We start from the raw sequence: 13151 nt of genomic DNA on the forward strand, positions 1-13151 counted from the left end.
GTCAGACGACAGTCATCCAAAGCCTCTGGAGCGGACCGTAAAGTTGAGTAATCGCACAGACGCTTATGGCCGCGCAGTGACACACAGCGTATTGTCATTCACGGCCGGGGGAGATTAGCATAGTCGCTTGGCCACAGCATGTGGGCCAAAAGGGGAGGAGGAGGAACCGGAGTTGGTCGGAGGAATTAGCCATGAATCTTTAAGCATGGCTTGCTCCCTGGCCTAGTTTGCCACATCATATATGCTGAATAGCCACTCTGGCTCCTTCAACCTCTACTTAGGTCTCTTCTCCCATCTTTGCATGGCTGGCCTTTGGATACCACTTTGAGGAGGTAAAGGGGGAAAAAAATGCCAAATGCCAAATGAGATGGTGCAGGAGCCTCTATGTGAATCCACGGGACGGATGAGCTTTGGCATGACCTTATTAGGAATCACTTAGGAGAGTGCATTTGCAGCCTTGCTCCCAGGATGACCAATGGAGAAAATCATCAATTATGAGATTTTTTTTAACCTTCCTGTTAGTTCGGTTTCTCTAGAACAGCAATAATGTTTCTGGGTCAATTTGATCCAGGCTATATTTTAATGAATAAAAATGCATCACAATAAACATCATTAACTGATTTCATTGCAAATATATCAAATTATTTTTTTTAACCAACTTTCAGCAAGTTTCAGCATGAAATACTACTAGTATTACTACTCGTAGTTCTTGAACTTTGAAAAGGGTCACTTTGACCCGGGCTATGTTTAATGTTCCAAAAGCGCCCTGATAATGAATTATACCGCACGATTAACAGTTTTCAATGCAAACATTTCAAATTGAGACATTTAAACTGTCTGTTGATGAAGGTTCATTACAAAAAAACTACTAACTTGAAGTTCTTAAACTTTAAAGTGGGTCGGTTTGACCCGGGCTGTTTAATGTTCTAAAAGCATTCCGATAAACATCAGTAACCATTTTCATATTTTTTTTTTAATTGTCAAAGTGAACCATTTTAATTCATGAGAAGTTTCGGTTCTTCACTGAGGATGTGACCAAGCTGCACAATTCATGTGTTTCTGCAACATAGCAAAAAACTACTCATTTGTATCTTTAACTTTAAAATGGGTCAATTTGACCCGGGCTGTGTTTAATGTTCCAAAATAATTCTGATAAATAATTAACATTTAATTGAAAACACGTCAAAGTGAACCATTTTAACAGAGAAGTTTCATAGCAAAAAACTACTAATTTGTAGTTTTTGAACTTAAAAATGGGTCAATTTGACCCAAACGATGTTTATTGTTCCAAATGAGGCATTCTGATAAACATTTTAAATAAAAATATGCCAAAGTGAACTATTTTAATTGTTTGTCGATGAAAACTGTTGATACGCTTTCACTCTTAAAATGGGTCCGTTTGACCCGGTTGTTCCGAAAGCATCCAGAGAAACATTCTTATCGCTACTTCTTAACTGTGTTCACTGCAAATATGTCAAAATGAACCATTTATCGTCTGTTGGTGTCAAGTTTGAAAGCGAAAAGCTAATATTTGTTCTTTAACTTAAAAGTGGGTCATTCTGACCCACAATATAACAGAAGGGTTTAAAAACAAAAAAAAAGGCAAGTACAGTACTGTGCATTATTAGTTTTGTTGTTTTAGCAATCCTATAATAACCGTAGAGTAAATTAAAATAGAATACAGTAACTGCCTATACTACTCAACCACCTACATTTACAAAATTGCCAAGAATGTCATTTGCTTTTATTTATGGTTAAGTGAAGAGGAAATTAGAGGCTGTAATATAATTAGAGCAACGAGAGGGCAATAATCAGTGTCCTCGTGTGATAATTATCTCTGGTTTGTTGCCAGTTTATCAGCCGCCATGTTCCCAAATATTTTCCAACAGCCTCATTTGTTATTCGATTGATGAGCAGTCTAATGGTCAGTGAACTAAGAAACTCACTCCAACCAAAACTTGACTCTGGCCTAATTAATGAAGGACAGCCACTATAATGCGCTGAGCTTATTACTCCAGTGTGCATCCTTTGTTATTAAATGAAGCCATGTAGAAACAATATGTGTGCTTGCATGCATAATATTGCTGTAGCGTGACACAAGATAATGTGATTGTCTAGCGCTGGTCAGCATCTTATAACCGCCTCTCAACATATTGCATCAATACTATTGTCTCCGTGTACGCAAGTCAGGCTTTTTAACATGTATAGTTGTTCTTTCAGCACACGCGCACGCACACACACACACACACACACACACACACACACACACACACACACATACAAGTCCCTCACACTGATGTGAAGTGACCAGGCTGAGCTGCCTGCAAACAGGCCATCAGACTGGACAGTGAACATTGGGCCATACTATCAGACATGACAGCACTGATTCCACACACACACCAACACACAAGGAGAACGTTGAACCTGAGATCTAACATGACAGCAGAGATTGCTGCTTTCATTAGCGTCTGACCCATTCCTCCCCGTCATTCCTTCCTGCGTGGCCCCCGCCCTGCCCTTCGCTGTCCCGTCGCACTAAGGTGATTGAAGGGCCGCCATTCGGACAAGCCTTACCCCACTTTCTCCGCTTAACAACAACCAACAACAAAAAAACACACGCGTGTCTCATGTGGACAGTCACATTAATGCTCGTCAAACATTCAGGTGAAGATGGACATGGACATGTGGCCAGGGTGGCAGGCAGCAGCATGTGCATGGTACAACTCAGCAGCGCGCCACCAGTCCTGGTCCACCATGATTGTGACAGCGTTAACCTTTTAGCCTGCCACTGCATGTGACAGAAAGTCTGTGTAGAGGCTAATATCATCTCTATGTGATAATACACTTAATACACCTTATTCATCGCAGTGTTTACATTTTAATGACAAAAAGAATGCCATCATGTCACACTTTTTCGGAGGTGTTTAAAAAGCCATAATAGAAAAAAATGAATTTAGGATTAATCGTTGATGTGAGGTTTGTTATGTCATGCAAAATGTGTTGCTATTTTTGGCGATGATGTGATGATTTTTTTGTTATTTTTGACCAAAAAAAGCTGCTTGTTGAAATAACCTTACAAGGTGTTCTTTACATTATAGTAAAAAAAAAAAAATGCACAAAATTCTCAGGAGACAAGGCTACAACGTGCCGTTTGGTATCAGGCAAGGAACCAAGCATAAGACATCATTAATGTCAAGACCTCCAGTTGCTGTATTTGGACAGACAGTCTGTGACTGTTACTGTGTTATAAATCACAATGTTAAGTATAATTTAGGGCTCTGGTACAATTGCTAGCTCAATTATGCCTCTGGTTGTTGTGGTTAAGGCCCAAACTTATAAACCAAACAGGAAATAATTATATTGTATTACATGCATTGTGTTTGTGTGTCCTCATAGCTCAACTGAGGAACTTTTGGCTTCTTGGCATGTACAAATTAAGATGCTTGATGTATTTTTTAGTAGAGTTTCAATATAGTAAAAAATATATGTGTTTTTCAAAGTGGCAAGTATTTAGTGTGACCTCACTTTACAGCGTGCATTCCTAATTAGTCACTAGCTGCGTCATTCAGTTAAGAGAAACACCGCCCTCGAAATGAATGCCTCCCTTTTTCGATCAGAGAAATAAAGAAGTTAGATCATAGATGCTATTGTTCACACCAAGCATCAGCACCTACAAAGATGCAAAAACGGACTCGTGAAGGAAACTGTAAACCTAATAAAGATCTTATGTGGAGACAGCATCTCATTTCCAGTAGACTATGATATGTGATCATGCTACAACATTGTATGTGTCCAAATTTAAGCTGTGGGAATCTATGCGGCTTATTAGTTCTGTCAATCATCTTCCTCGGATCTTGCTATTTTGCTACGTTTCTCCATAGTCGTTATATACTGCCGGTACTAGGTAGCATTTAATATCTTATCAAACTTTTGTACAAAATTTGACTTTCTTATCCTCTATTTGTAAAAAAAAATATGGTACAAAAATTGTAGGCAAAAATCAAATTGCACTACAACATAAATGTTAATGAAATTGCCTTTCTAACAATGAAATAGAAATCCTATCAATATATTAGGGGTGTCAAAATTAGTGTGTTCATTTTGAGTTAATTTAAAGCTTCTTTAACGGCACAAATTTTAACGTGTGATTAATGACCGCCCCTTACTTGGAAAGCCTGTCCTGGCTACACAGCGGACACGTCCACGTCAAAACTTAGCAGTAATAAATTTAATAATAAATTAATGCATATATTTGTGGAGACTGAATTTTTTTTACAGAATTTCAAAAATTACTTCATGTTATAGATTTGATTGCTCTTAATTTGAAAAGAAAAATTCACTGAGCTGTCACCAATGTCTTACAAATGCAATTATGCCATCTAGTGGCAGAAAATTTACCTCAACAAACAAATCAATATCACACTAATTTTTTACAGTGCAGTACATCATTTTAATTTTAACTCAATGTTATGGTTTATTATGAAATTATTGTATCAATGACTAAAAGATGCAGCCATATTTCTATTAGTTTAACATTTGTTTCCACCTTTATGTTAAGAGTATGAAAACTTACATTATTAATATATTTTATTGTACATTTAGAACAGATGTAAAATTTGTGATTAATCGTGAGTTAACTAATGAAGTCATGCGATTATTATTATTATTATTTTTTTATTAATCGCCTGACACACCTACAATATGTATAAACCATCAACATTAGAACATCTAACTAAATATGTCAAGATTTGCAGCAGAGACTTGTGTAGTGGCTGGTGTGACCTTTCAAAAGGTAGTGTCACCCTACTGTGTTTTTAATGCAGTGATCTTCACGGTGGCGTTTTTAAATGTTAAAGGTGTGACTGATGTTCATTTCAATTAGCCGGGAGGAGACTAGAGGTGCAGTCAGAGTGCAAACACACTATATGCTTGTAGTTGGCTAAGGAAAATGCAAAAAAAAAAAAAAGTACTAGCCACATCCACACAACATGAGCAGACGTCATGTGTTGTGCCATAGGTAAGGTCAGACCCACTTTGACAGCGCTGTGCTGTTGTCAGCCCCGCAGGCATATTTTTTAACCAAGTGTTTTCTTCCCGCTCGCCAGCATATGCTGAGAAGCAGCCACATAGACACTGCGGCATATGCTGGCAAGGCCCTGTCAGTGCACTTTAACAGCGCCCGAGGGAAAGTAAAGGTCATAGACGCACACGCACCATGCACACACGCCTCGTGGCAAGCGCACACACATACCAAGATATTTTGGAATAGGAACACTTTTAGCATTAGCACCATTGGAGCATGTTATTGACTTTACGCACGAATATAAACCAACCGTAATGAGGCATGCAGGAAATGGCTGCAAGCACGCAACATAATAGTGATCACTTCCCTTTGATCCTTAGTCTTATGTAAACTAAGTTGCTGACTGTTTACTTATTTTCTTACAAAAAAAATTCTTCATGTTGTTGTGTATGAAATCAAATGACGGTAGTGTTTGTCTCTTAGAGAGCTTTCAGGTGGTGGTAAGAGGAAACGGCTTTCTCCATGCAAGAAACATCGACCAGGTCCGCTGCAGCTTCAAACTAAATGACACACACACTGTAGGTAAGTTGTGGGGGCAGACGCACTCCAAGTCCAGATCATGGCTGGGAATGCAAGAAGGAATACAGAAATAATTTGTGACTTAATGAGCTTTCACCTGCAAAAACGACAAATCAATCTTGACCTTTTATTTAATAATCAACCTGATGTCAATGTCAGATTGTGCATACATTTAGCAAATTGTATTGCTATACAGTACAGTATAATAGTTCCTCTTTTTAAACGTTTTATTTTTATTTTTATGACAAGCATCAAAACGGGTTAATATATCCAAAACTACAAACAAAGGGATCAACCCGTGTACATATTTTCCCGTTGGAAACTATGAAAATAGAAATAATCAGTTGGTCCTCTTTTTGGAATAGGTGCCATGTTCAATTTTGATCGGGACAGTCTCGTTCTTTTAGCCTTGAGTCGCAGATCCCGGCGAGTTTCACCAACCTCATTGTCTTGTCCTGATATTACACGTCCCGTCCCAGTGTCCCGTTTTTTGCCATGTGTATGTCAATCACACAGTTGTCATTGTGATTCATACGATAAACCCATTTAAAGGGAATTCAACTGTTAAATTCCTTCCTATTTACTTCAAAATTCATGTTTCTGTTCTCATTCACATCCGCATCTAATTGGGAGCAGGCGTTGACCGGAACTAAAACTACTTCCTGCTTTTGTGTCTAAGAATCATGGGAAATGTAGCCCTACCCACTGCAATTGCCACTCGCTGGTCAGACAATGCAAGCTGAGCTTTCTAACGGTATATTTCCAAATCTGTGACCAATGTGAGGTAAACTGCATAGCCAACAGCTTCCAACAGCTGTCGGAAGCGAGCAAAAAAAGTTGGATAAAGACGAGTGCATTCACTTGTTTAGCGGTGTTAAACAGTCAGCCAAGGTAGCATTTAGCATTAGCGATTGCTCCCCTCTAGAAGATTGACTAGCGATTCAATTTGGTGAAATTTATTGTATATTATATTTTCAGCAAAATTGTAGCATCCCGGGTTTTGTTTTTGAAAATTTTGTCACCGTACATGAGTGTCTACAAGGGGGACAAACTTTGAAGTTTAATATTTTTTTTGCCAAAATGTTGGTCAAATACAAAATTCTTTAACTTTGGATTTTTTTTACTGTACAGTATAAGCATAGCGAGAACATATTCCTTGTCTGCAAAAAATAACAACTGAAATTGAACCTTCATTTTACTGCAGATGAGAGACCAGCCGGAATAGAAGATACATTTCTTCTCTGTCCTGCTCCTGTTATCGAAGAAACGGGGAGGTGAGTTACACATCACTTGTGATTTTTACCCTCACACTTTTCGAGTGACACCAAACTTAGCTGTCCGTATGTTAGCCGGTCGCGTGCATAAGTCCGGCGTAGACGCCACTTGTCCTTGAAAGCGTCTCGGCCAAAGTCACTGAGCGAGTGCGATCAATCAGAGTTTGTCACAGCTAATGAAGGCAGACACCAATCACAAGAGGAGAGCCCAGGAACACGACTTAATGAGCGCCTCCTGGTTTAGAGCTTCACAGCCCCCTCCACTCCTCTTTTGTTTATGGTTGTAAATATGAACATGCGTGCCTATCTGGTGTATCCCAATCTGTGACTGACACTTTATGGAGAGAGAAAGAGTGTGAGCGGAGGCGTCCGGCGAGTGTAAAGTTTCCTGCAAGCGTTTGCAGCCCTGCCCTTGGTGACTGAGAGAGGAAGTTTTCGAGTGGGGCAGATAGAGCGCGGCTTTGGGCTGAGCTCCAAGTGGACCAAGGCCCAGCAGCATTCCCAAACCCGCTGCCCCGGAGTCCTGTGCATAATTATACACTGCCGCCCTGCGGCTTCAGACACCTCCCAGTCATCATCTGTCTTGGTGCTGTCACTCAGATTTCTTGTGTGATTTGAGCTCGTCTGCAACGCAGTTTGTTCACAGGGAAACATTCCTCACATAAATTGGTAACACTGGGGTCCATGAAGACTCTTTCGACATTATATTTCATTTACTGCAATACATATACTAATAATAACTAACGTGACAGAAAGTAGTCAACGGGGATAGGCTCAATTTCCCCAAGAAAATGTGTTGCAGACAAAAAAGGAAGAATTTTGCATTTGTATTATTTTCAGTTTTTCAATTTAGGCCTTAGTTTTCGTGCCGGATCATTTCTGGTCTACCGTCTTTGGGTCCGAATTCCCTCTCTGGGCGCGCCAGCAGACAACTGCTGCACCCCCAGCACATCTGGCAATTTGGTAACAGATAGTATACTGCACGCGGCCAAATAACGGCCGCATCTTAATTTTCGTGCTGAGGCAAGTCTAGTTTAGCGTGTTTGTGAATTTGGTAGATGCGTTACATCTTCATGCCCCCCCGTGCATCTCCAATTTGGTGACAAAGAGTAAACAATATTTTAGACCCGTTAAAACCAGGTGTAACGAAGGGTGCAGGTGGTGTTACTCAATTTTCCTGGATTTGATGCAGGCGCAGGCAGACAGATTGGCGCTCCATGGATGTGTGTGGTAGAGGCTAAGATTTTTTGGGGGAGTCCCACGGGTCCTGGGATGCCTTCAGGATGGGAGTCAACATGATCTTTAATCATGGGATTGGGACAGGACAGGATAAAGGGAGTGAACGGGATTGTTGAGTAGGACTGGGGGAAAAAACTTGGATGTGTTTTTTTATTAGCTGATATCCAAATGTGAGCGGTACGGGAGTGGGAGTCATACTGAATCTTTTTTTTTTTTTTTTGTGGGAATGGGATAGCACGGGAGTGAAATATTCCGTCCCACAATTGCGCAAACACTCCATCATGCCCAATTACTTTATCCATCCATTTGCCAGACATGGGCATCCTGTCAGCACTGACGGAAGGTCCGTCAATCCGTCATTGACAGGCGCTCGTTTTGCTGGGAAATGACGAAAAAAACTGACGGACTATGCACCGGCGGACGTGGGTTTTTGTCAGTCACTGTAATCGTTACTAACCTGGTATGTACTGGCGGACCTTCTCAATCTGTCACTGATGGACTCCTGTTTGGCTGAAGACTGACATGCTATTCGTCATTATTCATCATAAGCTACATGGAAATTGTTCAACTGCATACATTTTCAATTCTTCAATAAAGAACGGCTCGTTTGCCACTGTCGATAAACTACAAGAAATTATGAATATTAAATACGTTTAAAAATAAAATAAAATAAATGACCTAGATGTCAGCTTGTGACAAATCTGCAGACAAGTAACACAAAATTACTGGACTGATATTGCCCTAATAGACAGAGCTGGAATCGGAAGCCAGTTGAACCATAATAGTGGCCACTGGCCAGACAGAAAATAACGTACCTGTAGAGTGAAGTCTCTTCCACTTTTTGTGTGAGACCAGATGAGAATGTGGTGCACCATCATCACACAGTGCCTGGAGGAGTGATTTTTTCCATGTAGCTGAATCCCATTACTGCACAGTCAGCATTGTTTGACACCCTTGCGTTCTACTAAAGAGGAAGTCAGCTGTGAATGGCTAAAGGGCTCAAGGAGGAGGCCAACTGCTTCCTGATGGGCTGTGAAGAAACACACCTAGCGCTCACACAATAGGTGCAATTAGAAACAGCTTTATTGCTTCGACAGGAATTGAAAAATGGAGTTGGTCCCCACCTTTACAGCTATATCCGCTTTTGGAAAGCACTTTAGGCTGCCAACCAGGCTGCCCCTCAATCCCCTCCTGTTCTATCCGAGCCTTGTCTCTTAGAATGAAGTCATTGATGCTGGCTTCACATAAATCCGTGTTGACTGCAATCCTTCCGGATGCGACGACACAAACACACACACACAAACACAGGGCAGACACTTATAGTGGGGAGATGATGATTGATAGAGATTGATAGCAGCATGTCCCCTGACCGTATGATGGGGGGAAATCTAAGAGTGGCACCTGCACTGCCGATTTCCTACTCCCAAGTTGGTGACAGCATGAGTCAAGGCACAGTTGTATAGAGAGTATGGAGGAGGGCAAACATAGTGTTGGTGGGTGAGGAAGTCAATGGGTGATGGGAGGGTCTCATGTTGTCTCAGAAGGGAGTGATAGTGCTGAAGGGATTTCAGACAGAAAAGGTCCTCTTCATCCCATCCCCCACACGCTCTTCATCCACACCCCACCTTGCAGTGACCTCCCCCCTGTCACCACCCTCTCCTCAAATGTGCACCCAAAGCTCAATGCCCCCCCTTGTCTCTGTCCCCCCAAACCATAAGCACAGCACAAGAAGCCTTTCTCCGCTCTTCTCCCTAAACCAAGAACTACAATCTGCAGCTGCCGCCTTTGCGACTTCTCACTGGCTGCTAGCTTCTTTTGTTTTGGTCTCTGACAATCAAACACATCCATTCAGCTGTCAAAGTCATATTAGATTAAAACTGTTGCCTGATATACAATCCCCACCAGTGTTTCACAAATGTATCAATAGAATTTAGCTTTATTTCTGTTGTTGGTTGTTGGCATAAAATATTACGTCATATTGTACTGATCATCAAGCAGACAATTTCTTGGCTTTTTGTTTTACATTTAATAGTTTTGTTATGTTGCTCATCATTGGTGGTGGTGTCAAGGCAATACAAGACATACATTAGCCGCCCCTCCCGAAACGCAGAACACATATGCAGGGCCCTATCCACCATTTAGCATGACAGGGGTTTTACCAATGTGAGGGAACGCTCTAACGTGTACTTGACACATCATCCAGAATTCTGCCCACAAAAAAACCACCCAGAAGAATGAAAAGCAGTCATTGGGAGGCCCAAAAATGCTTGTGGCCCCAATTTGGTCAGTGGTGGCTCTGAGTGTGACCAGTCTTGATGTGAAAATGTTAACAAAACCCTAATCTCTATCAAATCCAGATGAAACGTATGTCCTTGAATGAACAGAATATTTTTTATTATTATTATCTTACATTCACTTTTTTTTTTTTTTTTTTTTTTGAAAGGATATCCTGTTTAAGTAGCCGCAAGGGGGCACAAGCTAGTTTCTTCTTGTGCCGGTCCCAAGCCCGGATAAATGGAGTAGGAGTTGTCGTGAAGGAGTTTGTTAGGAACATCCTGGAGGTAAAAAGAGTGTCAGATAGAGTGATGAGCCTGAAGCTAGGAATCGGAGGTGTGGTAGGTTAGTCCTTGGTGTGTCGTCTGGAAGGAAAGGAGATAAGGAGATTTGGTGGTGGAATGAGGAGGTGCAGAAGTGGATACAGAGAAAGAGGTTAGCTCAGAAGAAGTAGGACACTGAGAGGACGGAAGGAAGTAGACAGGAGTACAGGGAAATGCAGCGTAGGGTGAAAGTAGAATTGGCAAAGGCCAAACAAGGGGCTTACGATGACTTGTATGCTAGGTTGGACAGTAAGGAGGGAGAGACTGATCTATAAAGGTTGGCTAGACAAAGAGACAGAGATGGAAAGGACGTGCAACAAGTTAGGGTAATAAAGGATAGGGGTGGAAGTGTGTTGACAGATGCCAGTGGTGTGATGGGAAGATGGAAAGAGTACTTTGAAGAGTTGAGGAATGAGGAAAATGAGAGAGAACGAAGACTAGAAGAGGTGACTGTTGTGGACCAGGAAGTAGCAAAGATTAGTAAGGATGAAGTGAGAAGGGCATTGAACAGGATGAAGAGTGGAAAGGCACTTGGTCCAGTACTTGTGGAGGTTTGGAGGTATAGTGTCTAGGAGTGGTAGCAGTAGAATTTCTGACTGGGTTATTCAACAGGATCTTGGATAGTGAGAAGAAGCCTGAGGAATGGAGGAGAAGTTTGCTGGTGCCCATTTTTAAGAACAAGTCAGAGAGGCCAGACTGAGATGGTTTGGACAAGTCCAGAGGAGAGACAGTGGCAGAAGGTTGCTGAGTTTCCAAATGCCAGGCAGGAGGTCTAGAGGAAGACCAAAGAGGAGGTTTATGAATGTAGTTAAAGAAGACATGAAGGTTGTTGCTTGAGAGCAGAGGATGCAGAGGACAGGGTTAGATGGAGGCAACTGATTCGCTGTGGCGACCCCTGAAGGGAAAAGCCGAAAGGAAAAGAAGAAGATCCTAAAATACAGGTTGCTATACCAACAACTGCAAGTGAGAAGTTACAAAAAAATGCATTTACTTATTCAAAAATGTAATAAGAGAAATAATAATAGTTCGCATTCTTAAATGCTGTCGTTGCCAGATGTGGATCTTAAAAGTTTAACAGACTGACAGAATAAATAAATATAGGTTTTAAACACTTTGCCGATTTATAAAAACATTTGATTGAAAAGACAGAATTTTGGATACATCTCTTGCACTGGATAAGGCATTTTTATTGCATTATTCATGCATGAAACACAAAAGTTACGCTATGCATCTGCAAGTGGTGCAAAAAGTAGGCCTATCTCTTACCTGCAGATAAATTAGACATCATTCAGCTTTCAGGTTTGTAGTTTCTGTTCAGAGGAGATTTAGTCTGGAAGGCGGAGAACTCCCTTGACCTCTTTGTGGATTTTGAGAAAGTGTCCATGTCAGCGTTTTAGAGAGAGCAAGTATGGACAGAGCACATGGAAGAATGTGCAGGCTGCTGTTTTCAGGCAAGCGTGTACAGTAGACTCAAGTAGTCCAAGCAAGCCCGTGTCATGAGTGTGTCGCCTCCGTGTTTTGCAGGGTCATCTACCTGCAGGTGAGCATGAATGAGGGCATCTCCTACATCACCAGCTCGGTTCACATCACAACTACTGAATGTGTGAGTACATCACGTGTACGTTGTTGACCTGTAATTTGATCAACTTCACTTTCCCTTTCAAAACCTCTTTTGGATTTCCTCCAGTACTCTTCCTCTCTTCTTTCTGACGTCTCCTCTGTTGTGTGTCATCAGAGGAGGCTGTGAGTACTGGAATGTACAAGTTTTGCTCCATTTGACTTTCACTTGGTCTAATTGCATCGCCGTCATTGTGTGTGTCGTTTGTGCAGTTTGACGGCACCATCGTGCTGATTTCACTACTGGTGGTGTTCTTGCTGTTGGCCCTGCTGCTCATGTGGTGGTTTTGGCCTCTCTGTTGCACTGTGGTAAATTGACACGTCAGCATTTTAGCTTCATTTGCAAACAACTCTTTGGGGCCCATTACATTAATAACATTTTTATTTCTTGACTTTCAGGTCATCAAAGAACTTCCCCCTCCACCTCCCCCAGAACCTGTAAGTACATAATACACTAACCCATCAGGGTTTTCAAATATTGTAAAAGGTTGCACAGATGTTCACAATGAAATTTGTAATATGTTCTGACAGTTTTTCACTATTTGTGAACATCTTTTGAAACCTTTTACAAACTTTACGAGAAATGCTGCTGACACTGGAAATTCCCTGCACTTTTTACTTTTGTTAAAATTAAAACGAAAACAAGTGAAAGTTTAACATTTCAGTTACTGTATGGTAACATTTCAGAAAAATACAGTATTTACTATAGAAAAGTATTTACTTTTTTGTTAGAAATTTTAAACAAAGCTGTTTATTTTCTGTATGTTTAAATTAAAAGAAAATCATTAAACACAACAAACTATTTTGAAAAGCTGTTTGAAC

General features: G+C 41.0%; 1 protein-coding gene across 1 annotated transcript in view; it reads left to right on the forward strand.

Moving 5' to 3' along the window:
- The window catches only part of antxr1d (ANTXR cell adhesion molecule 1d), a 31203-nt gene that overhangs the window by 8718 nt on the left and 9334 nt on the right, over positions 1-13151 (forward strand). The window contains exons 10-14 of the mRNA XM_086092530.1: positions 5507-5605; positions 6807-6876; positions 12237-12315; positions 12543-12638; positions 12729-12767. Coding sequence (XP_085948656.1) covers positions 5507-5605; positions 6807-6876; positions 12237-12315; positions 12543-12638; positions 12729-12767 — 383 coding nt within the window. The remainder of the gene's footprint in view (positions 1-5506; positions 5606-6806; positions 6877-12236; positions 12316-12542; positions 12639-12728; positions 12768-13151) is intronic.

This window comes from Leptonotus elevatus, chromosome 13 (assembly GCF_054856555.1).
Source record: "Leptonotus elevatus isolate MCC_2025b chromosome 13, RoL_Lele_1.0, whole genome shotgun sequence".
Lineage (NCBI taxonomy): Eukaryota > Metazoa > Chordata > Actinopteri > Syngnathiformes > Syngnathidae > Leptonotus > Leptonotus elevatus.